This window comes from Manis javanica, chromosome Y (genome assembly GCF_040802235.1).
Source record: "Manis javanica isolate MJ-LG chromosome Y, MJ_LKY, whole genome shotgun sequence".
Lineage (NCBI taxonomy): Eukaryota > Metazoa > Chordata > Mammalia > Pholidota > Manidae > Manis > Manis javanica.
The window spans coordinates 1,967,536-1,991,986 of record NC_133175.1 but is presented as its reverse complement, the minus strand read 5'-3'; the positions used below and the strand labels follow the sequence as shown (position 1 = coordinate 1,991,986).

Here is a 24,451-nt window from a genome sequence, read left to right as displayed (position 1 = left end):
CAACAAAATGGGCATAGAGGGCAAGTACCTCAACATAATAAGGGCCATATATGGTCAACCCACAGCTAACATCATACTGAACAGCGAGAGGCTGAAGCCTAAGAACAGGCACAAGACAGGGATGCCCACTCTCCCAACTGTTGTTCAACGTGACAAAAAATACAAGGAATCCAGATTGGTAAAGAAGAAGTCAAACTGTCACTATTTGCTGATGACATGATGTTGTACATAAAAAACCCTAAAGACTCCACTGCAAAACTTCTAGAACTGATACCAGAATTCAGCAAAGTTCCAGGATACAAAATTAACACACATATATACTAGCTTTCCTATATACTAACAGTGAACTCATAGAAAGAGAAATCAGGAAAACAATTCCATTCACAATAGCATCAAAAAGAATAAAATACCTAGGAATAAATCTATCCAAGGAAGTGAAAGATCTATACCGTGAAAACTACAAGACACTCAAGAGAAATTTAAGAGCTCTCTAACAAACAGATACTCTTGGCTAGGAAGAATTAATATAGTCAAAATGGCCATCATGCCCAAAGCAATATACAGATTCGATGTAATCCCTATCAAATTACCAACAGCATTCTTCAATGAATGGAACAAATAGTTCAAAAATTCATATGGAACCGTCAAAGCAATCCTGAGAAGGAAGAATAAAGTGGGCGTGGGGCGGGTCTCACTCCCCAACTTCAAGCTGTACTACAAAGCCACAGTAATCAAGACAATTTGGTACTGGCACAAGAACAGAGCCACAGACCAGTGGAACAGAATACTCTCCAGACATTAATCCAAACATGTATGGCCAATTAATTTACGATAAAGGAGCCACAGACATGCAATGAGGAAATAACAGTCTCTTCAACATATGGTGCTGGCAAAACTGCACAGCTACATGTAACAAAATGAAACTGGATCACTGTCTAACCCCATACACAAAAGTAAACTCTAAATGGATAAAAGACCTTAATGTAAGTCAGGAAACCATAAAACTCTTTGAAAAAACATAGGCAAAAATTTCATGGACAAAAACATGAGTGACTTCTTCATGAACATATCTCCCCCAGCAAGGGAAACAAGCAAATATGAACAAGCAAATATGATCAAGCTAAACAGCTTCTGTACAGCAAAGGACACCATCAATAGAACAAAAAGGTATGCTACAGAAGCGGGGAACATATTCATAAATGGCAGATCTGATACAGGATTGATCTCCAAAATATATCAAGATCTCACATGTCTCAACAAACAAAAAGCAAATAATGCAATTCCAAAATGGGCAGAAGAGCTGAATAGTTCTCTAAAGAAGAAATTCAGATGGCCAACAGGCACATGAAAAGATGCTCCACATCGCTAATCATCAGATAAATGAAAATTAAAACCACAATGACATATCACCTCGCACCAGTAAGGATCGCCATCATTGAAAAGACAAACAACAACAAATTTTGGCAAGGCTGTGGAGAAAGTGAAACCCTCCTACAGTGCTGATGGGAATGTGAACTAGGTTAACCATTGTGGAAAGCAGTATGGAGGTTCTTCAGAGTGCTCAAAATAGAAATACCATTTGACCCAGTAATTTCACTTCTAGGAATTTACCCTAAGAATGCAGCATTCCAGTTTGCGAAAGACAGATGAACCCCTGTGTTTATCCATGTACTATATACAATAACCAAGATATGGAAGCAACCTAAATGTCCATCAGTAGATGAATGGATAAAGAAAATGTTGTACATATATGTGGTACATATACACAATGGAATATTACACAGCTATAAGAAAAAAACAGATCCTACCATTCACAACAACATGGATGGAGCTAGAGTGTATTATGCTCAGTGAAATAAGCCAGGCAGAGAAAGACAAGTACCAAATGATTTCAGTCATATGTGGAGTATAAGAACAAAGGAAAACTGAAGGAACAAAAAAGCAGCAGAATCACAGAACCCAAGAATGGGCTAACAGTTACCAAAGAAAGGGACTGGGGACAATGGGTGGGAAGGGTGGGACAACGGTGGGGAAAAGAAAGAGGGCATTACGATTAGCATGTATAGTGTGTGTGGGGCACGGGGAGGGCTGAGCAACACCGAGAAGACAAGTAGTGATTTTACAGCATCTTACTATGCAGATGGACAGTGACTGTGAAGGGGTATGTGCGAGGGGAGGGGGGGACTTGGTGAAGGGGTAAACCGAGTAAACATAATGTTCTCTCTGTAATTGTAGATTAATGATACCAAAATTAAAAAAAGAGAAATATTTGCAGGCTCCAAGATTAGCCCATTCTGCTGTTTGGACCCTGTATTGAAAGTGATTGAATTGAAGTAGCAGCAACAGTATCACAGACCTTCCTGTGTGGAAGAGGCCTTCCCAAACTCAGCAGAAGCTGGTGCTGCACAGAGAGGGAGGTGGTGAGAACACGGGAGGAGAAGAGTGTGAAAGTATCATGGAGGAGCAGGTAACTAAGCCTTGAGGAAGGGGGCATTTTAGCAGAGACTGGTGGGTGAGTGGTGGAGAGAGGAACTACACATAGGGAAGTAAGAAGTGGTGGAGCTGACTGAGGTCTGAGGTCCACAGTGGGTGGTGAGGACACAGGAAAGCCTGAGACAGGTTAATGAGGGCTGTTGTGGCTACTGTTCCTGGGAAACGGAGGGCTGGAACCTGAAGTGGGCCTGAAATTTGGGTCCCCAGCACATCTGAGATTCCTGATCCCCTGGAAAGTCTCTTTGCAGGACCCTGTGCAGACTTGTGGGACATAAATATCCACAGTTCCATCATATCTCAGGTGTCTTTGGGTGGTGGGGATAGGGCTGAATTCCCGTGGCATTAAGCTTGCACTGAAGGGAACATCCTCAGACAGTGGGTTGGGAGCTCCCAAGATGCTAAAGCAATTTATGATGGCCTCAGTCCCAGGGAAACCTCTTCTGTCCCATGGGGTTTGGAGCAGCTTACAGGGACAGCAATGCTCCAAGGGAACGCAGAGTCCATCTGGTGATGGGGAGGGCAAGGCCACTTAACACAAGAGCCTCTTGAGGGAAAATGACCCATACCAATCTTTGTAAGATGCATCTCCCACAGTTGTCTGAATGCCAATAATAAGAAACCTCCATGACAGTCATCTAGCTTCTCCTTGGGAGGCTCACTCTAACTGCTCTATGGAATCCCTGATGCTTTGCTCAAGACTCTGAGAAAATGTCTAGTTTTTATGGGAATGGAAGTGTGAAGACCTCTTAGATGTATAAACAATTAGGCTTATAATAGATATTTCTGTAACTTTAAAATGAATGTGTATGGTTTAAACTTGGGAACGTTCCAGAGTTTATCTATCACAAAATTATTTTTAAATGAAGTCAAAAACTTGATATAAGTAGAACAGAACAATACTGGTTCCTATGAAACTCTTGTATATAGTATAAGTATCAGTTTTGTATTTTCCACAGAATTTCATACTTTTTATCACATTTAAATAGAATAGGAAGGAAATGATTCAGAATATTTGAAGAGGAATGAGACTATGGGAGGGTGAACTTATAACCCTCCTGAGTCTGTCTTTAGAGAAGAAAAGACTCTGAATGGTTAGGGAAACTCCATTCAGAACAGCATGTGTATTTCAATCTAATCAACAAACTTTAGCCATGAACCATGATCTACTCAACCTGTTTCTGTTCTTTCAACATTTATTATCCCACAGTTGAGAGATATATTTCTCAAAGTGAATAGCACAGAAGATATTTCTCTTCTGCTAGTTGCAGGGATGGAGAAAATTAACAAATTTTAAGTTTTCTGGAGCCTTGGGGACTTCTTACAAATTCAACCCTCAGAAGAAACTCTTGCCAGAGGCTAACTTATTGGGATATTACAACATAACAAACCTGTGGGAAGGAAAATGTCCAACTCCTCCCTACTCCAGTCATCCAGTATCACCTAATAAATGAGTGAACGTGGGAAAAGGTGGAGAGAAACAATGGTGAAGTTTACAGCCTGATGCACAGACAATCTAGAACAGGAGACCTAGATGATTCTCCTCCTCCACACTTGAACATCACACCCTAAACATCCATTTACAGCAGTTTCTTTTACCCAATGCATCATGTCCCACAACTATAAAACATTTATGAGCCATAAAAAGGCAAACAACACAGTTTTTTGTGTTGTTGCTTTTTTTTGCATCATTAATCTACAATTACATGAGGAACATTATGTTTACTAGACTCCCTCCATAGCCAAGTCCCCCCCCACAAACTCCATTACCCTCACTGTCCAACAGAGTAATAAGATGCAATGAATCATTACTTGTCTTCTCTGTGTTGCACAGCCCTCCCCATGACCTCACCACACATTATACATACTAATCATAATACCCCTTTTCTTCTCCCCCCATTATCCCTCCCTTCCCAACCACCCTCAGTACCCTTTCCTTTGGTAACTGTTAGTCCATTCTTCGGTTCTTTGATTCTGCTGCTGTTTTGTTCCTTCAGTTTTTATTTGCTTTTATACTCCACATATGAGTGAAATCATTTGGTACTTGTCTTTCTCCACCTGGCTTATTTCACTGAGCATAATACCCTCTAGCTCCATCCATATTGTTGCAAATGGTAGGATTTGTTTTCTTCTTAAGGCTGAAAAATATTCCATTGTGAATATGTACCACATCTTCTTTATCTATTCATCTACTGATGAACACTTAGCTTGCATCCATTTCTAGGATATTGTAAATAGTGCTGTGATAAACATAGGGGTGAATCTCTCTTTTTCAAACTGGGCTGCTGTATTTTTGGGCTAAATTCCTAGAAGTGTAATTCCTGGGTCAAATGGTATTTCTATTTTGAGCTTTTTGAGAAACCTCCATACTGCTTTCCACAATGGTTGAACTAATTTATATTCCCACCAGCAGTGTAGGAGGATTCCCCTTTCTCCACAATCTCGCCAACATTTGTCATTCGTCTTTTGGATGGTTGCGATCCTTACTGGTGTGAGTGATATCTCATTGTGGTTTTAATTTGCATTTTCTGATGACTAGTGTAGTGGAGCATCTTTTCATGTGTCTGTTGGCCATCTGAATTTCTTCCTTGGAGAACTGTCTGTTCAGTTTCTCTGCGCATTTTTTTTAATTGGATTATTTGCTTTTTGTTTGTTGAGGTGTGTGAGCTCTTTATATAGTTTGGATGTCATCTCTTTATCGGATCTGTCATTTATGAATATATTCTCCCATACAGTAGGATGCCTTTTTCTTCTATTGGTGGTGTGCTTTGCTTTACAGAAACTTTTCAGCTTGATATAATTCTACTTGTTCATTTTTTCTTTTTTTTCCCTTGTCAGGGGAGGTATGTGCATGAAAAACTATCTCATGTCCAAGAGAACTTTGCCTAAGTTTTTTTCTAAGAGTTTTATGGTTTAATGACTTACATTCAGGTCTTTGATCCATTTCGATTTTACTTTTGTATATGGGGTTAGACAATGATCCAATTTCATTATCTTACATGTAGCTTTCCAGTTTTGTCATCACCAGCTGTTGAAGAGGCTGTCATTTCCCCATTGTACGTCCATGGCTCCTTTATCATATATTAATTGACTGTGTATGTTTGGGTTAATATCTGAACTCTCTATTCTGTTCCAGTGGTCTGTGGCTCTGTTCTTGTGCTAGTACCAAATTGTCTTGATTACTGTGGCTTTGTAGTAGAGCTTGAAGTTGGGAAGCAAGATGCTTCCTGATGTATTCTTCCTTCTGAGGATTGTTTTGGTTTTTCAGGGTTTTTGTGGTTCATATGAATTTTAAAGTTATTTGATCCAGTTCATTAAAGAATGCTGTTGGTATTTTAATAGGTATTAGATTGAAGCTGTATATTTCCTTGGGCAGGACGGCCATTTTAACAATATTAATTCTTCCTAGTCAAAAGCATGGAATGAGTTTCCATTTGTTAGTGCCCTGTTTCTCTTAAGAGTGTCTTGTCATTTTCAGGGTATAGGTCTTTCACATCGTTGGTTTGGTTTATTCCTTGGTATTTTATTCTTTTTGATGCTATTGTGAATGGAATTATTTTCCTGATTTCTCTTTCTATTAGTTCATTGTTAGTGTATAGGAAAGCCACAGATTTCTGTGTGTTAAACATTTTGTATTCTGCAACTTTGCTGAATTCCAATATTAGTTCTAGTAGTTTTGGAGTGGAGTATTTAGGGTTTTTTATGTACAATATCATGTCATCAGCAAACAGTGACAGTTTGAGTTCTTCTGTGCCAATCGGGATTCCTTTTCTTTGTTTTGTGTAATTACCGTGGCCAGGACCTCCAGTACTATGTTGCATAACAGTGGGGAGAGTGGGCATCCCTGTCTTGTTCCTGATTTTAGAGGAATATCTTTCAGCTTCTCGCTGTTCAGTATGATGTTGGCTGTGGGTTTGTCATATATGGCCATTATTATGTTGAGGTACTTGCTCTGTATACCCATTTTGTTGAGGGATTTTATCATGAATGGATGTTGGATTTTGTCAAATAATGCTTTTTCTGCACCTATGGAGATGATCATGTGGTTTCTGCCCTTCTTTGTGTTTATATGGTGGATGATGTTCATGGATTTTCTAATGTTATACCATCCTTGCATCCCTGAGATGAATCTGACTTGATCATGGTGTATGATCTGATTGATGTATTTTTGAATTCAGTTTGCTAATATTTTTTTGAATATTTTTGCTTCTATATTCATCAGGGATATTGGTCTGTAATTTAATTTATTGGGGAGTCTTTCCCTGGTTTTGGTATTAGAGTGATGCTGGCTTCATAGAAGGAGTTTGGAACTCTTCCCTCCTATTCTATTATTTGGAAAACTTCAAGGGACTGGCTATTATGTCTTCTCTATATGTCTGATAAAATTCAGCAGTGAATCCACCTGGCAGAGGGGTTTTGTTCTTGGGTAGTTTTTTGATTGCTGATTCAATTTCTTTCCTGGTAATTGGTCTGTTTACTTTTTCTGTTTCTTCCTTGGTCAGTCTTGGAAGGTTGTATTTTTCTAGTAAGTTGTCCATTCCTTCAGGTTTTCTGCTTGTAAGCATATGAATTTTCATAGTATTCTCTAATAGTTTTTTTTATTTCTGTGGGGTCTGCTGTGAATTTTCCTTTCTCATTTCTGATTCTTTTGATGTGTATATGTTCTATTTTTCTCTTAATAAATCAGGCTAGAGGCTTATCAATTTTGCTTATTTACTCAAAGAACCAGTTCTTGGTTTCATTGACTTTTTCTATACTTTTATTCTTCTCAATTTTATTTTTTTCTTCTGTCATCTTTACTATGTCCCTCCTGCTGACTTTGGGCCTCATTTGTTCTTCTTTTTCCAGTTTCAATAATTGTAAGTTATTAGACTTTCATTTGGGATTGTCCTTCCTTCTTTAAATATGCCTGGATTGCTATATACTTTCCTTTTAGAACTGCCTTCATCCCATCCCACAGAAGATGAGGCTTTATGCTATCATTGTCATTTGTCTCCATATATTGCTTGATCTCCTTTATAATTTGGTCATTGATCTATTGATTATTTAGAAGCGTGTTGTTAAGCCTCCATGTGTTTGTAAGCCTTTTGGTTTTATTTGTACAATTTATTTCTAGTTTTATGCCTTTTTGTTCTGAGAAGTTGTTTGGTAAAATTTCAATCTTTCTGAATTTACTAAGGCTCTTTTTTGTGACCACTCCATCCATGTTATTGCAAATGGTGGGATTTGTATTCTTCTTAGGGCTGGATAATATTCCATTGTGTATAGGTACCACATCTTCTTTATCCATTCATCTACTGAAGGACATTTAGGTTGCTTCCATTTCCTTGCTACTGTAAATAATGCTGCAAGAAACATAGGGGTGCATTTGTCTTTTTCAAACTGGGCTGCTGCATTCATACGGTAAATTCCTAGAAGTGGAATTCTTGGATCAAATGGTAATTCTATTTTAAGCATTCTGAGGAACCTCCATACTGCTTACCACAATGGTTGAACTAATTTACATTCCCACCAATAGTGCAGGATGGTTCTCCTTTCTCCACAACCTCGCCAACATTTGTTGTTGTTTGTCTTTTGGAGGGTGGTGATCATTACTGATGTGAGGTGGTATCTCATCGTGGTTTTAATTTGCATTTCTCTGATGACAAGTGATGTGGAGCATCTTTCCATGTGTCTGTTGGCCATCTGAATTTCTTCTTTAGAGAACTGTCTATTCATCTCCTCTGCCCATTTTTTAACTGGATTATTTCCTTTTTGGTTGTTGAGGAGTGTGAGCTCTTTATATATTTTGGATGTCAATCCTGTATCGGATCTGTCATTCATTAACATATTCTCACATACTGTAGGATAACTTTTGTTCTATTGATGGTGTCCTTTGCTGTACAGAAGCTTTTCAGCTGGATATAGTCTCACCTGTTCATTTTTGCTTTTGTTTCCCTTGCCCAGGGAAATATGTTTATGAAGAAGTCACTCATATTTATGACCCTGAGATTTTTGCCTATGTTTTTTTTTAAGAGTTTTATGGTTTCATGACTTACATTCAGGTCTTTGATCCATTTTGAATTTACTTTTGTGTATGGGGTTAGACAGTGGTCCAGTTTCATTCTTCTACATGTAGCTGTCCAGTTTTGCCAGCACCATCTTTTGAAGAGACTGTCATTTCCCCATTGTATGTCCATGGCTCCTTTATCATATAATAATTGACTATGTATGTTTGGGTTAATGTTTGGAGTCTATTCTGTTCCACTGGTCTGTGACTCTCTTCTTGTGCCAGTAGCAAATTGTTTATTTTCTCAAAGAACCAGCTCTTGGTTTCATAGATTTTTCTATTGTTTTATTTTTCTCAATTTTATTTATTTCTTCTGTGATCTTTACTATGTCCCTCCTTCTGCTGACCTCATGCCTCATTTGCTCTTCTTTTTACAATTATGATAAGTGTGACATTAGACTATTCATTTGGGATTGTTATTCCTTCTTTAAATATGCCTGGATTGCTACATACTTTCCTTTTAAGACTGCTTTTGCTTCATCCCACAGAGGTTGTAGCTTTGTGTTGTTGTTTTCATTTGTCTCCATATATTCCATGATCTCCATTTTAATTAAATCATACTAATCTTGAGAAATTGTTATAGATACTTGTCAGGGTACTATAGGAGCTGCAGAAATGCAAATACATGAGCTGGTTTAAACAGGGAAATCTAGTCATTGCAAGTACTTTCCTGAGGTTACATGTATTCTGGGGAAATGTCATGATTTTGGCTGGATCTGGAGATGGATCACAAAATAAATTACTATAAAGGGACTTTTCTTCATTGCCTTGTCTGAGGTAGAGTTACCTAATTTGAGTCAGAAAATCTGGATTTGAACCTGTTTCTACCACTTTCTGATGGGTAGATATGAAAAAGACATTTCAAGCTCTCTGACCCTGAGATTCCTCATAAATAGACTGGAGACAAGTTCTTCTTTGCAGAGATCTGAGAAAGGTTAAATGACCTAAAACACATTAATGTGCTCTGAATATGGTAAAATGATACATAAATGATAGTTATTGGTACACTTCACAAACTCTCTCTGGCCTATTTGCCATGGGATGAACAGTGTTCTAAAAATAAACAAGACCGAAATCTTGACCAAAGAACTAAAAAACACATTACACAATGATAGAATTAACTTTTAATAATCATATACTATAAATCATTTCGATACATGGGTAATGTCAAATTTTATTTATACTGCCAATCATGACTTTTTAAATTTTACTTTGACTGCTATTATATTTAGCATAAATAGGTATAATAACTATCTTCAGTAAAGTGGTAAGAAATGTTTTCTCTATCATAGTAATCACTGCTGAATTGTCTTATAATACCAGAGATAAAGTGATGGTTAAAACTGATAAAACGTTCAGTATTACATTCTTGATATTACTAGCTTGATATTCTTGCTGTAATCTTACCTTAAATTTTTCTAGTAAACATCCAAAATATGTAAAGAACTTATATGCCTCAACACACAAAAAAATAAACAATCCTTTTAAAAAATGGGTGGAGGCCCTTAACACACATTTCTCCAAGGAAGAAATACAAATAGCTAACAGGCTAACATGAAAAGATACTCCACATTGAAAATCATCGGAGAAATGCAAATTAAAACCACAATGAACTATAACCTCCACCAGTCATAATGGCCAGCATCCAAAGGCAAGAAACAACAACAAAAATCTTCTTTCTTCTTCCTTTCTTTTATTGATATCCTAGCAAGCATTTGGAGAAATAGGAACCCACCTACACTTGGTGGGAATGTAAATTGGTGCAACTGCTTTGGAAAGCTGTACAGAGGTCCCTCAACAAACTAAAAATAAAAATGCCATCCAAAACGTAATTCCACTCCTAGGAATTTAGCTGAAGAAAACAAAACCCCTGATTTGAAAAGACATATGCACCCCTATGTTTATCGCAGCACTACTTGTAATAGCCAAAATAGGGAAGAAACCTGAGAGTCCATCAGTAAATGAGTGGAAAAAGAAGGTGTGGAACATAATCATAATGGAATATTATAACTCAGCCATAAAAAGTATATATACTGGGGGGGCGGAGCCAAGATGGCGGCGTGAGTAGAGCAGTGGAAATCTCCTCCCAAAAACACATAGAGCTATGAAAATATAACAAAGAAAAATCTTCCTAAAATAGAGACCACAGGACACAGGACAACATCCAGACCACATCCACACCTGCAAGAACCCAGCACCGTGTGAAGGGGGTAAGATACAAGCCCCAGCCCAGCGGGACCCGAGCGCCCCTCCCCCCGGCTCCCGGCGGGTGGAGAGAAACCGGAGCGGTTTTTTTTTTTTTTTTTTTTTTGGCGAGCGCTTTTCGGAAGCCTTAGAGGGACGGGCCCCCGTTGCTGGGGAGGCAGGGTGGCGGGACCGGTGAGGAGGTGCCTGGGAATGGCGCCGGAGGACAAAGAATATCCCGCGTTTCTCCCTGCGAGACCTGGGGGCGGGTGCCTGAGACCGGTGCCTGAGGACAGAGGAAGTCACGCGTTTTTCCCTTTTTTTTTTTTTTCTCTTTTTGGCGAGCGCTTTTTGGAAGCCTTGAAGGGACGGGGACCCCAGTGCTAGGGAGGCACGGTGGCGGGACTGGTGAGCGGGTGGCTGGGACCGGTGCCAGAGGACAAAGAATATCCCCCGTTTTTCCCTGCGGGACCGGTGGGCGGGTGCCTGAGACCGGCACTTGAGGACAGAGGAAATCGCGCGTTTTTCCCCTTTTTTTTTTTCTCTTTTCTGCGAGTGCTTTTTGGAAGCCTAAAAGGGACAGGGACACCGGTGCTAGGGAGGCAGGGCGGCAGGACTGGTGAGCGGGTGCCTGGGACCGGCACCTGAGGACAAAGAATATCCCGCATTTTTCCCTGTGGGACCGGTGGGTGGGTGCCTGAGACCAGCACCTGAGGACGGAAGAAATCGCGCGTTTTTCCCCTTTTTTTTCTCTCTTTTTGCCGAGTGCTTTTTGGAAGCCTTGAAGGGACAGGGACCCCGGTGCTAGGGAGGCAGGGCAGCGGGACTGGTGAGCGGGTGCGTGGGACCAGTGCCTGAGGACAAAGAATATTGAGCGTTCCTTCCCTGCGGGACCGGTGGGTGGGTGCTTTTTGGAAGCCTTGAAAGGACAGGGACCCTGGTGCTAGGGAGACAGGGCAGCAGGACCAGTGAGCGGGTGCCTGGGACCGGCACCTGAGGACAAAAAAAAAAAAAAAAAATGGCTTGTTTTTTCCTTTTTTTTCCTTTTTTTTTTCTCTTTGTTTCTGTTCCCTCTCTCGTTGTTGCTGCTGTTGTTTTGGTTTGGAGAGTGCTTTTTGGAAATCTTAAAGGGGCAGGACAGGTCACTTAGACCAGAAGCAGGGAATCTGGGGATCTCTGGGCACTCTAACCCCCTGGGCAGCAGGGAGCACAGAGGCCCCTTACGGAGATAAATAGTCTCCTGGCTGCTCCCCCTCCAACGGGGCTCCACCATTTTGGAGGAACAGCCCCAGCCAGGCCAAGCCCACAGCAACAGTGGAGATAAACCCCAAAGCAACTGGGCAGGAAACAGAAGCCCTGTCTGCGCACAGCTGCCCAGCACAAGCCACTAGAGGTCACTATTCTCCCAGGAAAAGGCTACAAACCAACAAGAAGGGAAGCTCTTCCAGCGGTCACTTCTACCAGCTCTGCAAACTATCTCTATCACCATGAAAAGGCAAAACTACAGGCAGACAAAGATCACAGAGACAACACCTGAGAAGGAGACAGACCTAACTAGTCCTCCTGAAAAAGAATTCAAAATAAAAATCATGAACATGCTGACAGAGATGCAGAAAAAAATGCAAGAGCAATGGGATGAGATGCAGAGAAAAATGCAAGAGCAGTGGGATGAAGTCCGGAAGGAGATCACAGATGTCAGGAAAGAGATCACAGAAGTGAAACAATCCCTGGAAGGATTTATAAGCAGAATGGATAAGATGCAAGAGGCCATTGAAGGAATAGAAGCCCTAGAACAGGAACGTATAGAAGCTGACATAGAGAGAGATAAAAGGATCTCCAGGAATGAAACAACACTAAGAGAAATATGTGACCAATACAAAAGGAAAAACATTCGTATTATAGGGATACCAGAAGAGGAAGAAAGAGGAAAAGGGATAGAAAGTGTCTTTGAAGAAATAATTGCTGAAAACTTCCCCAAACTGGGGGAGGAAATAATCGAACAGACCATGGAATTATACAGAACCCCCAACAGAAAGGATCCAAGGAGGACAACACCAAGACACATAATAATTAAAATGGCAAGGATCAAGGACAAGGAAAGAGTTTTAAAGGCAGCTAGAGAGAAAAAGGTCACCTATAAAGGAAAACCAATCAGGCTAACATCAGACTTCTCAACAGAAACCCTACAGGCCAGAAGAGAATGACATGATATACTTAATGCAATGAAACAGAAGGGCCTTGAACCAAGGATACTGTATCCAGCACGACTATCATTTAAATATGATGGTGGGATCAAACAATTCCCAGACAAGCAAAAGCTGAGGGAATTTGCTTCCCACAAACCACCTCTACAGGGCATCCTACAGGGACTGCTCTAGATGGGAGCACCCCTAAAAAGAGCACAGAACAAAACACACAACATATGAAGAATGGAGGAGGAGGAATAAGAAGGGAGAGAAGAAAAGACTCTCCAGACAGTGTATATAACAGCTCAATAAGCGAGCTAAGTTAGGCAGTAAGATACTAAAGAAGCTAACCTTGAACCTTTGGTAACCACGAATCTAAAGCCTGCAATGGCAATAAGTACATATCTTTCAATAGTCACCCTAAATGTAAATGGACTTAATGCACCAATCAAAAGACATAGACTAATAGAATGGATAAAAAAGCAAGACCCATCTATATGCTGCTTACAAGAAACTCACCTTAAACCCAAAGATAAGCATAGACTAAAAGTCAAGGGATGGAAAAACATATTTCAGGCAAACAACAGTGAGAAGAAAGCAGGGGTTGCAGTACTAATATCAGACAAAATAGACTTCAAAACAAAGAAAGTAACAAGAGATAAAGAAGGCCACTACATAATGATAAAGGGCTTAGTCCAACAAGAGGATATAACCATTCTAAATATATATGCACCCAATACAGGAGCACCAGCATATGTGAAGCAAATACTAACAGAACTAAAGAGGGAAATAGACTGCAATGCATTCATTGTAGGAGACTTCAACACACCACTCACCCCAAAGGATAGATCCACCGGGCAGAAAATAAGTAAAGACACACAGGCACTGAACAACACACTAGAACAGATGGACCTAATAGACATCTATAGAACTTTACATCCAAAAGCAACAGGATATACATTCTTCTCAAGTGCACATGGAACATTCTCCAGAATAGACCACATACTAGCTCACAAAAAGAGCCTCAGTAAATTCCACAATATTGAAATTCTACCAACCAATTTTTCAGACCACAAAGGTATGAAAGTAGAAATAAATTCTACAAAGAAAACAAAAAGGCTCACAAACACATGGAGGCTTAACAACATGCTACTAAATAATCAATGGATCAATGAACAAATCAAAATAGAGATCAAGGAATATATAGAAACAAATGACAACAACACTAAGCCCCAACTTCTGTGGGATGCAGCGAAAGCAGTCTTAAGAGGAAAGTATATAGCAATCCAGGCACACTTGAAGAAGGAAGAACAATCCCAAATGAATAGTCTAACATCACAACTATTAAAACTGGAAAAAGAAGAACAAATGAGGCCTAAAGTCAGCAGAAGGAGGGACATAATAAAGATCAGAGAAGAAATAAACAAAATTGAGAAGAATAAAACAATAGCAAAAATCAACGAAACCAAGAGCTGGTTCTTTGAGAAAATAAACAAAATAGATAAGCCTCTAGCCCAACTTATTCAGAGAAAAAGAGAGTCAACACAAATCAACATAATCAGAAATGAGAATGGAAAAATCACGACAGACTCCACAGAAATACAAAGAATTATTAAAGACTACTATGAAAACCTATATGCCAACAAGCTGGAAAACCTAGAAGAAATGGACAACTTCCTAGAAAAATACAAGCTCCCAAGACTGACTAAGGAAGAAACACAAAAGTTAAACAAACCAATTACAAGCAAAGAAATTGAAACAGTAATCAAAAAACTACCCAAGAACAAAACCCCGGGGCCGGACGGATTACCTCAGAATTTTATCAGACACACAGAGAAGACATAATACCCATTCTCCTTAAAGTGTTCCACAAAATAGAAGAAGAGGGAATACTCCCAAACTCATTCTATGAAGCCAACATCACCCTAATACCAAAACCAGGAAAAGACCCCACCAAAAAAGAAAATTACAGACCAATATCCCTGATGAATGTAGATGCAAAAATACTCAATAAAATATTAGCAAACAGAATTCAACAGTATATCAAAAGGATCATACACCATGACCAAGTGGGGTTCATCCCAGGGATGCAAGGATGGTACAACATTCGAAAATCCATCAACATCATCCACCACATCAACAAAAAGAAAGACAAAAACCACATGATCATCTCCATAGATGCTGAAAAAGCATTTGACAAAATTCAACATCCATTCATGATAAAAACTCTCAGCAAAATGGGAATAGAGGGCAAGTAAATCAACATAATAAAGGCCATATATGATAAACCCACAGCCAGCATTATACTGAACAGCGAGAAGCTGAAAGCATTTCCACTGAGATCGGGAACCAGACAGGGATGCCCACTCTCCCCACTGTTATTTAACATAGTACTGGAGGTCCTAGCTATGGCAATCAGACAAAACAAAGAAATACAAGGAATCCAGATTGGTAAAGAAGAAGTTAAACTGTCACTATTTGCAGATGATATGATACTGTACATAAAAAACCCTAAAGACTCCACTCCAAAACTACTAGAACTGATATCGGAATACAGCAAAGTTGCAGGATACAAAATCAACACACAGAAATCTGTAGCTTTCCTATACACTAACAACGAATCAATAGAAAGAGAAATCAGGAAAACAATTCCATTCACCATTGCATCAAAAAGAATAAAATATCTAGGAATAAACCTAACCAAGGAAGTGAAAGACTTATACTCTGAAAACTACAAGTCACTCTTAAGAGAAATTAAAGGGGACACTAATAAATGGAAACTCATCCCATGCTCATGGCTAGGAAGAGTTAATATCGTCAAAATGGCCATCCTGCCGAAAGCAATATACAAATTTGATGCAATCCCTCTCAAATTACCAGCAACATTCTTCAATGAATTGGAACAAATAATTCAAAAATTCATATGGAAACACCAAAGACCCCGAATAGCCAAAGGAATCCTGAAAAAGAAGAATAAAGTAGGGGGGATCTCACTCCCCAACTTCAAGCTCTACTACAAAGCCATAGTAATCAAGACAATTTGGTACTGGCACAAGAACAGAGCCACAGACCAGTGGAACAGATTAGAGACCCCAGAAATTAACCCAAACATATATGGTCAATTAATATTTGATAAAGGAGCCATGGACATACAATGGCAAAATGACAGTCTCTTCAACAGATGGTGCTGGCAAAACTGGACAGCTACATGTAGGAGAATGAAACTGGACCATTGTCTAACCCCATATACAAAGGTAAACTCCAAATGGATCAAAGACCTGAATGTAAGTCACGAAACCATTAAACTCTTGGAAAAAAACATAGGCAAAAACCTCTTAGATATAAACATGAGTGATCTCTTCTTGAACATATCTCCCCGGGCAAGGAAAACAACAGCAAAAATGAGCAAGTGGGACTACATTAAGCTGAAAAGCTTCTGTACAGCGAAAGACACCATCAATAGAACAAAAAGGAACCCTACAGTATGGGAGAATATATTTGAAAATGACAGATCTGATAAAGGCTTGACGTCCAGAATATATAAAGAGCTCACACGCCTCAACAAACAAAAAACAATTAACCCAACTAAAAAATGGGCAGAGGAACTGAACAGACAGTTCTCCAAAAAAGAAATACAGATGGCCAAGAGACACATGAAAAGATGCTCCACATCGCTAATTATCAGAGAAATGCAAATTAAAACTACAATGAGGTATCACCTCACACCAGTAAGGATAGCTGCCATCCAAAAGACAAACAACAACAAATGTTGGCGAGGCTGTGGAGAAAGGGGAACCCTCCTACACTGCTGGTGGGAATGTAAATTAGTTCAACCATTGTGGAAAGCAGTATGGAGGTGCATCAAAATGCTCAAAACAGACCTACCATTTGACCCAGGAATTCCACTCCTAGGAATTTACCCTAAGAACGCAGCAATCAAGTTTGAGAAAGACAGATGCACTCCTATGTTTATCACAGCACTATTTACAATAGCCAAGAATTGGAAGCAACCTAAATGTCCATCTGTAGATGAATGGATAAAGAAGATGTGGTACATATACACAATGGAATACTACTCAGCCATAAGAAGTGGAAAAATCCAACCATTTGCAGCAACATGGATGGAGCTGGAGAGTATTATGCTCAGTGAAATAAGCCAAGCGGAGAAAGAGAAATACCAAATGATTTCACTCATCTGAGGAGTATAGGAACAAAGGAAAAACTGAAGGAACGAAACAGCAGCAGAATTACAGAACCCAAAAATGGACTAACAGGTACCAAAGGGAAAGGAACTGGGAGGATGGGTGGGCAGGGAGGGATAAGGGGGGGGGAAGAAGAAGGGGGGTATTAAGATTAGCATGCATGGGGGGGAGGGAGAAAGGGGAGGGTGGGCTGCACAACACAGAGAGGACAAGTAGTGACTCTACCACATTTTGCTAAGCTGATGGACAGTAACCGTAATGTGGTTGTTAGGGGGGACCTGATATAGGGGAGAGCATAGTAAACATAGTATTCTTCAGGTAAGTGTAGATTAAAAATTTAAAAAAAAGAAAGAAAGAAAGAAAGAAAAGGGGGATTACTCCTTAACAGGATAAAACTATTGGTAAATCAAAGATCAACGCATGCTTTAAATATCCTTAATGTTGATCACTTAAAGGGTGTCAGATGATCAGCTATGGAGGTACTCTTTTCTGATAATATTCCTTTCTCTTAATTAAAAAAAAAAAAAAAAGCAGTTACTGTGTGCTGACCTCCAATGAGTTCTGCACAGTGGTATAGAGGGCATGTCAAAGTGTGGGCAAAGGGTCTGTTTGTTTCTACGCAGAAGATCAAGGCCTAGCTTGGATACCCAGAAAATGAACTAAGATACGATATGAGGAGGAGCTTCCGGCATCAGCACTCTCTGGAGGACTCGTGCCGGGGGATGATCATCAAAAAGCCTCCACAGGGATCCGGACGATGCTGCGGTTGTGGCTGCATCCAGCCCACCGTCTCCTGGACTTGCCATAAGAAGGAGGAGGGAGATGTCTAGGCTGGCATGTGCATACAGTGAGACAACGAATTTGACTGGATCTGTACTGTTGGAACTCAACCAGGAGTTGGGAGGGGTGCAAGTTGTAGCACCCCAAAATCTCATGACTATAGACTATCTATGGTTAAAAGAACATATGGGATGTGAACAGATCCCAGAAATGGGCTGCTTTAATTTGTCTGATGGTTCAAGTACAGTTGGACAATATCCATCATATCATAGATAAATTTTCACAAATGCCTAGGGTGCCTAAATGGTTTTCTTGGCTTCACTGGAGATGGCTGGTAATTATAGATTTGCTTTGTTTATGTCACCGTATTCCTATTATGTTAATATGTGTGTGCAAATTAGTTAGTAGTTTAAAACCTATACATACTTAAGGTACTATACAAGAAGATATGTCAAGGAAATAATCAATCCTCCCAAGTTTCCTTCATATGCTACATCTATAGCTTTTCTTCTTCCTTCCTAATTACAAACCTTAAATAGAATTCGTGCCTCATATCGAATTTACCGAGTATCATAATTCCTCCAGGTGGTAAAGATACCTCGAGACAAGTGCTGGGCATAGAAGCCACAGGGCATAAATCTGCAAAGAAGTAAAAAGCTAACCTTTGCAAACAATATGGCTTCTCTCTCACTTACCAACTTTACATTTCCCTGTATGGCCCCGGAAGATGACTGGTTAGCCAGAGACGGGTAAGATTCCTCAAGGGAGGAACAACCTAAGACAGGCACAGTCGCATGGGGGCCATCAGGTGAGAATTTGGGGATCAACAGAGGTGAGGCTCAGAACCTCACCCCCCCTGCTTTGAGAGAAATCTTCTGCATCCGTGGATGTCTTGCTGCCCTTGTCTAGCCTGGATTAATACTTAGTCCACAGGCACACACCTGATCATCTGATCATCTATATTTGCCTTCTTACAGCACTAAACTATGTTTTCTACCTTTATCTTGCATCTACCTACCACTTCAGCATTTTATTAAAAATAAAAATAATAATAATAATAGGAGAAATGTGGGATCAACATATAAATCAAGTACAAAAATCAAATGAATATTCATATTTGACCTGATGGTTTATAGGTCATATTGCATGATCAAAACTGAAAGTTTCTGTGATGAATGCCCTTGTACTGTTCACCATGTAAGAATTTATTTACTCTGTAAGAATTCGTTCACCATGTAAGAACTTGTTCGTTATGCTTCAGAAGATTGGAGACTGACGAGAATTAGGCTTGAGATGGATTAATGATTGTACATTGAGCATTGACCCCCCTATACTGAATTTTATTGTTGTTAACAACCATTTGATCAATAAATATGAGAGATGCCCTCTCAAAAAAATATATATATATATATATACTGCCATTTGCAACAACATGGACAGAGCTAGAGGGTATTATGCTCAGTGAAATAAGCCATGTGAAGAAAGAAAAATACTATATGATTTCACTCATAAAAGCAAAGCAAAACATTAGAGCCAAGTCATCAGTACACTCACAGACACTGAGAAGTCACTAGAGGTTACCAAGGAAGAGGAGCGGGAGAGAGCAGGGCAGAAGGGTGAGGGGGATAAAGAGCACAAATATTTTCAATCACAATACAAATTGATCAGGGGATGGAATTACAGCATGGAGACTATAGAGTCACTGATTTTGTAACATCTTTCTATGTTGATTGATAGGAAACCACACTAGAGGTGTTGAGGATTTAATAATATGAGTAATCGTTGAAGTACTTTGTTGAATATTTAAAACGTAGGAAAATCTAGGAAAGAATTCTCAACCACTTACCTTCTCATACCAGTTTTTGGTGGTTTTAATTCAACCCGGTTTTAACTTTGAGCATATTCTTGTTACTATCAGTCTACATACCACAACTGGTAATGCTTTGTGTGGAATTTCCTATTTGATATTTAAACACGAAACATACTTTTTTCTTAAAGCAAAGAGTTTTGTGAGATGTTAGACTGTGAATTTTTATATATCCTGTAAATCTTCACCTTGGTTGGTGAGTATTGCATGCTAAAAATCTTTGTTATTTAAATTCTCTGTTCCTGAAACAGTAATAGATTTTCTTCTACTTACACTTGATTTGCTTTACCAAAGTACTTTGTATTTTTAAGGGCCTCATAAAGCTATCTACTGTAATGTTATTCTCTCTTGACGTGCACCCTTTAGCATTTCTTGCACGACAGATTGCATTGATGGTGTCCTTTTGCTTTTTCTATTTTATGTTGCTTCGAATGCATTACATACTCCCTTATATTTGAAGGACCTTGTGCTGGTTTCCGCTTTCTTGGATGGCATTTCTTCCCCACATCTTGAATGTACTATCTCACTCTCTCTGGCCTGTACAGCTTTTGGCAATCCACGGACTGTCCGACGCTTGACTCCGTTTAAGTGACGACTAACTGTTCTCCCACCGCTTTCTGGTTCCTTTTGCATTTAACTTCGGATGGGTGAATGGTGTTTTCCTTTGTCTGGCGCTCTGTGTGCATTGTGTTTGGAGTTCCTTGATAGTCTGCAGTCCGTACATCCACATACCGTGTCAGATTGGCAAAGCTTTCAGCCATTCTTTCTTAACATGAAGTTTACGGACATTTACCTCTTCTTTGGAATTTCGGTCACACAGTAGTTTGGTTGTACAGTGCACCACCCCGTAAGCCCCTCTCACTATTTGACCTTTACTCTTTTTCCTTATTTTCTGCCACACGATGATGTGAAATAAGCTGTTTTCAAGTTGGCTGATTCCCTCTCTGCCCAATCAACTTTTATGGTAAGCGCTCCAAATGAAAGCTCACCAACACTTTTGAGCTCCAGAATTTATTTGGTCAGTTTCCCTCTCGCTCCACCACTCTCCCTCACTTTACGTCTTCCCCTCCCCTCCCCTCCTTCCGTCCCCCTCCTCGTCGCCCCTCCCCTTCCCCTACCTCTTCTGCTCCTCTTCTGCCCCCTCCCCTCCTGCTTCCGCTCCTCTTCCTCCCCTTCCCTCCCCTCTTCTCCCCCATCCTTCTCCTCCCCCTCCCTGTCATCCTCCTTCCCATCGCCCTTCCCCTTCCCTTCCCCCTCCCCTGACCTCTTCCACCCCCCATCGCCCTCCCTCTCCCCTACCGCTTCCCCTGCCCCTGCTCCTCCTCCTCCCCCGCCCCCTCCTCTTCCTCCTTCCTTGTCCCTCTTCTTTCTTCTTCCTTTCTTTTTGCTGATATCCTAGTTTCTGTCATGCATTTTTCCCTAATGTCATTCAGTTTCAGAATTCCTTTTCAGTGCTCTCATTATGTCCATGACATCTACTTAAAGTGCTATTTTAGGACATTAAAACTTTTGTATTTCTAGGGTCAGTTTCTGGAAATTGATTGGGGTATGTGTTATTGTTTCTTGCTGTTTCTTTTTCTTTTTTTTTTTTTACTGTGTACAGACATTCAAAAACCTTCTTTTCTCTGGCTTCATGATCCCAAGAAACATTCAGTCCTTATAGAAACAAAGAGAACTCTCATGGAGTGAACTTAAAATTATTATGCGACAATACCAAATGCATTCTGGTATTTTTTAATGACAAATACGTATGAGCGTAAAAGGTTTGTAGTAGGATATTTTATACTGAAAAGCTAGTTTGTATGTAGAGACCTGATATTTTGCTTCCTCAGAAGAAAACTATTCTGGTTTTCAAAAGATAAATTTTAAGTGCCTCATCTTTCTCTTAGTCATTTTCTTAAATGGTAATACAAAATGAATAACTTAACATGCTAATATTTGGGTTTCATGATTGAAGGGCCACCACCAGTAAGATGGCAAACTTCCAGCTTCTCTTCGGGGTCCTACGGTTCCCGATAGCGCCACCTGAAGCCCAATCACCTCTCTCCCCTCCCAATCCCAGCACCTAGCCAATAGCCACCAGCCCCAAAGAAGTAACACCACAATCACCCTATGCCCCTTCCTATATAACCCAGCACCTATCCCTAATAAAGCGGAATTCTCCAGTGAATTGCTGCTGTGTGTCACTCCTTTCCTTTCATTGGTGCCAAAACCCGGGAGACGGGACACCCCAACTGGGTCCTGTCTTCCCCCTGACACCAGCAGCAGCTTGCCCTCGTCCTCTTTTTCCAGCGCTGGTTCATCACACTCACCACTCCTCTCTGGCCTTTAGGTAAGTTTTCCCCCCAGGGTGGGCCACTCTTTCCCGAGCTATCGCAGCACCATTGACTGTGATCACCTGGCAAGGCCCTGACACTCAGGGACGAGGAGGGAACTCTCCCCGCCTTCACGGCTGCGGCAGACCCTCAGGCCCCCCTCCAACAGCCATAAACGAGGTGACTCCTTTGCGGATGAGAACGCTCCCTTTCTCCCCCTCCTCCTTCTGTTCTGTCTGCCAAAATCTGTTCTGTCTGTCGAAAATTCCTAGCGCTAGGTACCTCGTGACTTTGGCAAACTGCCTTCTTAGGGAAGTCTGGGTGACAACCCACACTTCCTAAGAAATTCTGACTCATATACGAGTTTCCACAGACCACCAAGGATCATCGGGGACACCCTTTGTCTCCTTGCTGTCTGCTCCCAGTCCGAGGATCTCCATTCATCTTCCCCTGTTTGTCTCCTTCTCTGTCCTTCAGCCATGGGAGCCTCCTCATCCCTCCCTGAAAGTTCACCTCTTGAATGCCTGCTTAAGCGTCTGGCTACCCTCTCCCTGATGCCTGATATAAAACCAAAACTTCTCCGTAAATATTGCTCCCAAGACTGGCTGACATACCCTCTAGACAATAACAACCAATGGCCCACAGGGGGAACTCTTGATCCTAACATCACTTGCGATCTCTTTAACTACTGCCAGCGCCTGAAAAAATGGAAGGAGATTCCCTATATTGAAGCTTTCCACCTCCTCCTCCCCTCCCTGCCCCCTCCGAAGTTCTCCTAGCCTGCAAGCCATCTCCCTCCCCTCCCCACGCTCCCAGTCCCTCTTCGATTACCTTTGACCCGGCCAATGAGCCTCTGCCATATAGACTTCCGCCCTTTGGACCCTCCCCCTCCTACAACCCCTCCACCCTCGCCGCCACAGCTGCCTCTTTCCCCACGGAAGCCTCCCATCCTCTCCCTTCCCCTTCTTCTCCTACAACAGCCCCTCCCCCTTCCTCTACCGCCGCTGCCTCCACCCACGCAGAAGCCTCCTGTCCTCTCCCTTCCCCCTCCCCCTCCCCCTCCACCACCCTCTCCTCCCCCACTTCACCCCCTCCTCCTCTGTCCCCCTCACCTCCCCCCTCCCACAGATTGAGCCTGAGCCTTTCAGCACCCCTCTAAGTTCCAGGAGCCTCCTCCATCTTTGCCCCCTCAAACTCGGTCCCGAGGGCCTTCCAAAATTATCGCGGCTTTGCCCCTATCACCTGTTTCCCCTGCACAGACTGAGCCAGAACCCTTCAGTCCCCCTCAGACCCAGTCGCGAGGGCCTCCCAAAATTATCGCCCCTCTCCGGGAAGTAGCAGGATCCAAAGGCATCGTGCACATTCACGTCCCTTTCTCCTTAGGAGATTTAGCCCAACTAGAGAAAACGCCTAGGTTCCTTTTCCACTGATTCCACAACATACATCAGGGAGTTTCAATGGACCCTCCAGTCTTACAGCCTCACGCATCATGACATTTTCATGCTCCTGGCCAATACTGAACTCCCTGAAGAGCGTAGATGAGTTTGGGACTTCACCCAAATGCATACTACCGAAACCCACAGGACTGACACCACCTAATCCCTTGGCCCCACTGCTGTCCCCGAACAAGACCCACACTGGGATTATAACGCCGCCATGGGTCTCTGCTCTCAAGCAGCTCGTAAAGTAGTCAACTTTCAAAAGCTCCAAGACATAATTCAAAAGGGAGATGAAACCCCCTCTGAGTTCTTAGACTCATTCAAGCCCTATTACAGTATACCAGCCTGGACCCAGAAACACCTGAAGGAAAACATGTCCTTATGACATACTTCCTAGCTCAAAGCTACCCCGACATTAAAGCTAAACTCAAAAAGTTAGAACAGGGCCCCACTACCCCACAGACTGAGATCTTAACAGTGGCCTTTAAAGTCTTCCATAACTTGGAGGAGGAGAAAGAATGCCATAAACAAAAGGCTGATCAGGCCAATTTCCAGATGTTGGCCCAGCTGATAAAACCACAACCTGGGCGCCCCTCTACAAACAAGCCCCCCCCCCCCCAGGAGCTTGTTTCAAGTGTAGAAAAGAGGGACATTGGCCACAGATCTCCTACCACCCCATGCCCCAGATGCCACACAAAGGGCCACGGGGAGTCTGATTGCCCAACAACCCGAAGGGGAGGCTGGACGAACAACCCCCATCCTAAGCCTGCCATAGTGGGGCTGGCAGAAAAAGACTGACGGGGCATGGGGGTTTCTCACCTGACCATTTCCATCACGAAACAGGAGCCCAGGGTTACTTTAACAGTAGACGGTCGCCCCATCCCCTTCCTCCTAGATATAGGAACCACCTTCTCAGTCTTGCAAGAATACTGGGGCCCT

The 24,451-nt window shown here is 41.4% G+C and overlaps 1 protein-coding gene across 1 annotated transcript in view; it reads right to left on the bottom strand.

Annotated features, from left to right (window-relative positions):
* LOC140847574 (UDP-N-acetylglucosamine transferase subunit ALG13-like) overlaps positions 1 to 20,519 on the bottom strand; it is a 122,131-nt gene extending 101,612 nt beyond the window's left edge. Inside the window, 1 exon segment of the mRNA XM_073228277.1 lies at positions 20,370 to 20,519. Within this exon segment, the coding sequence (XP_073084378.1) occupies positions 20,370 to 20,519 (150 nt within the window).
* Positions 20,520 to 24,451: the final 3,932 nt, after the last annotated feature.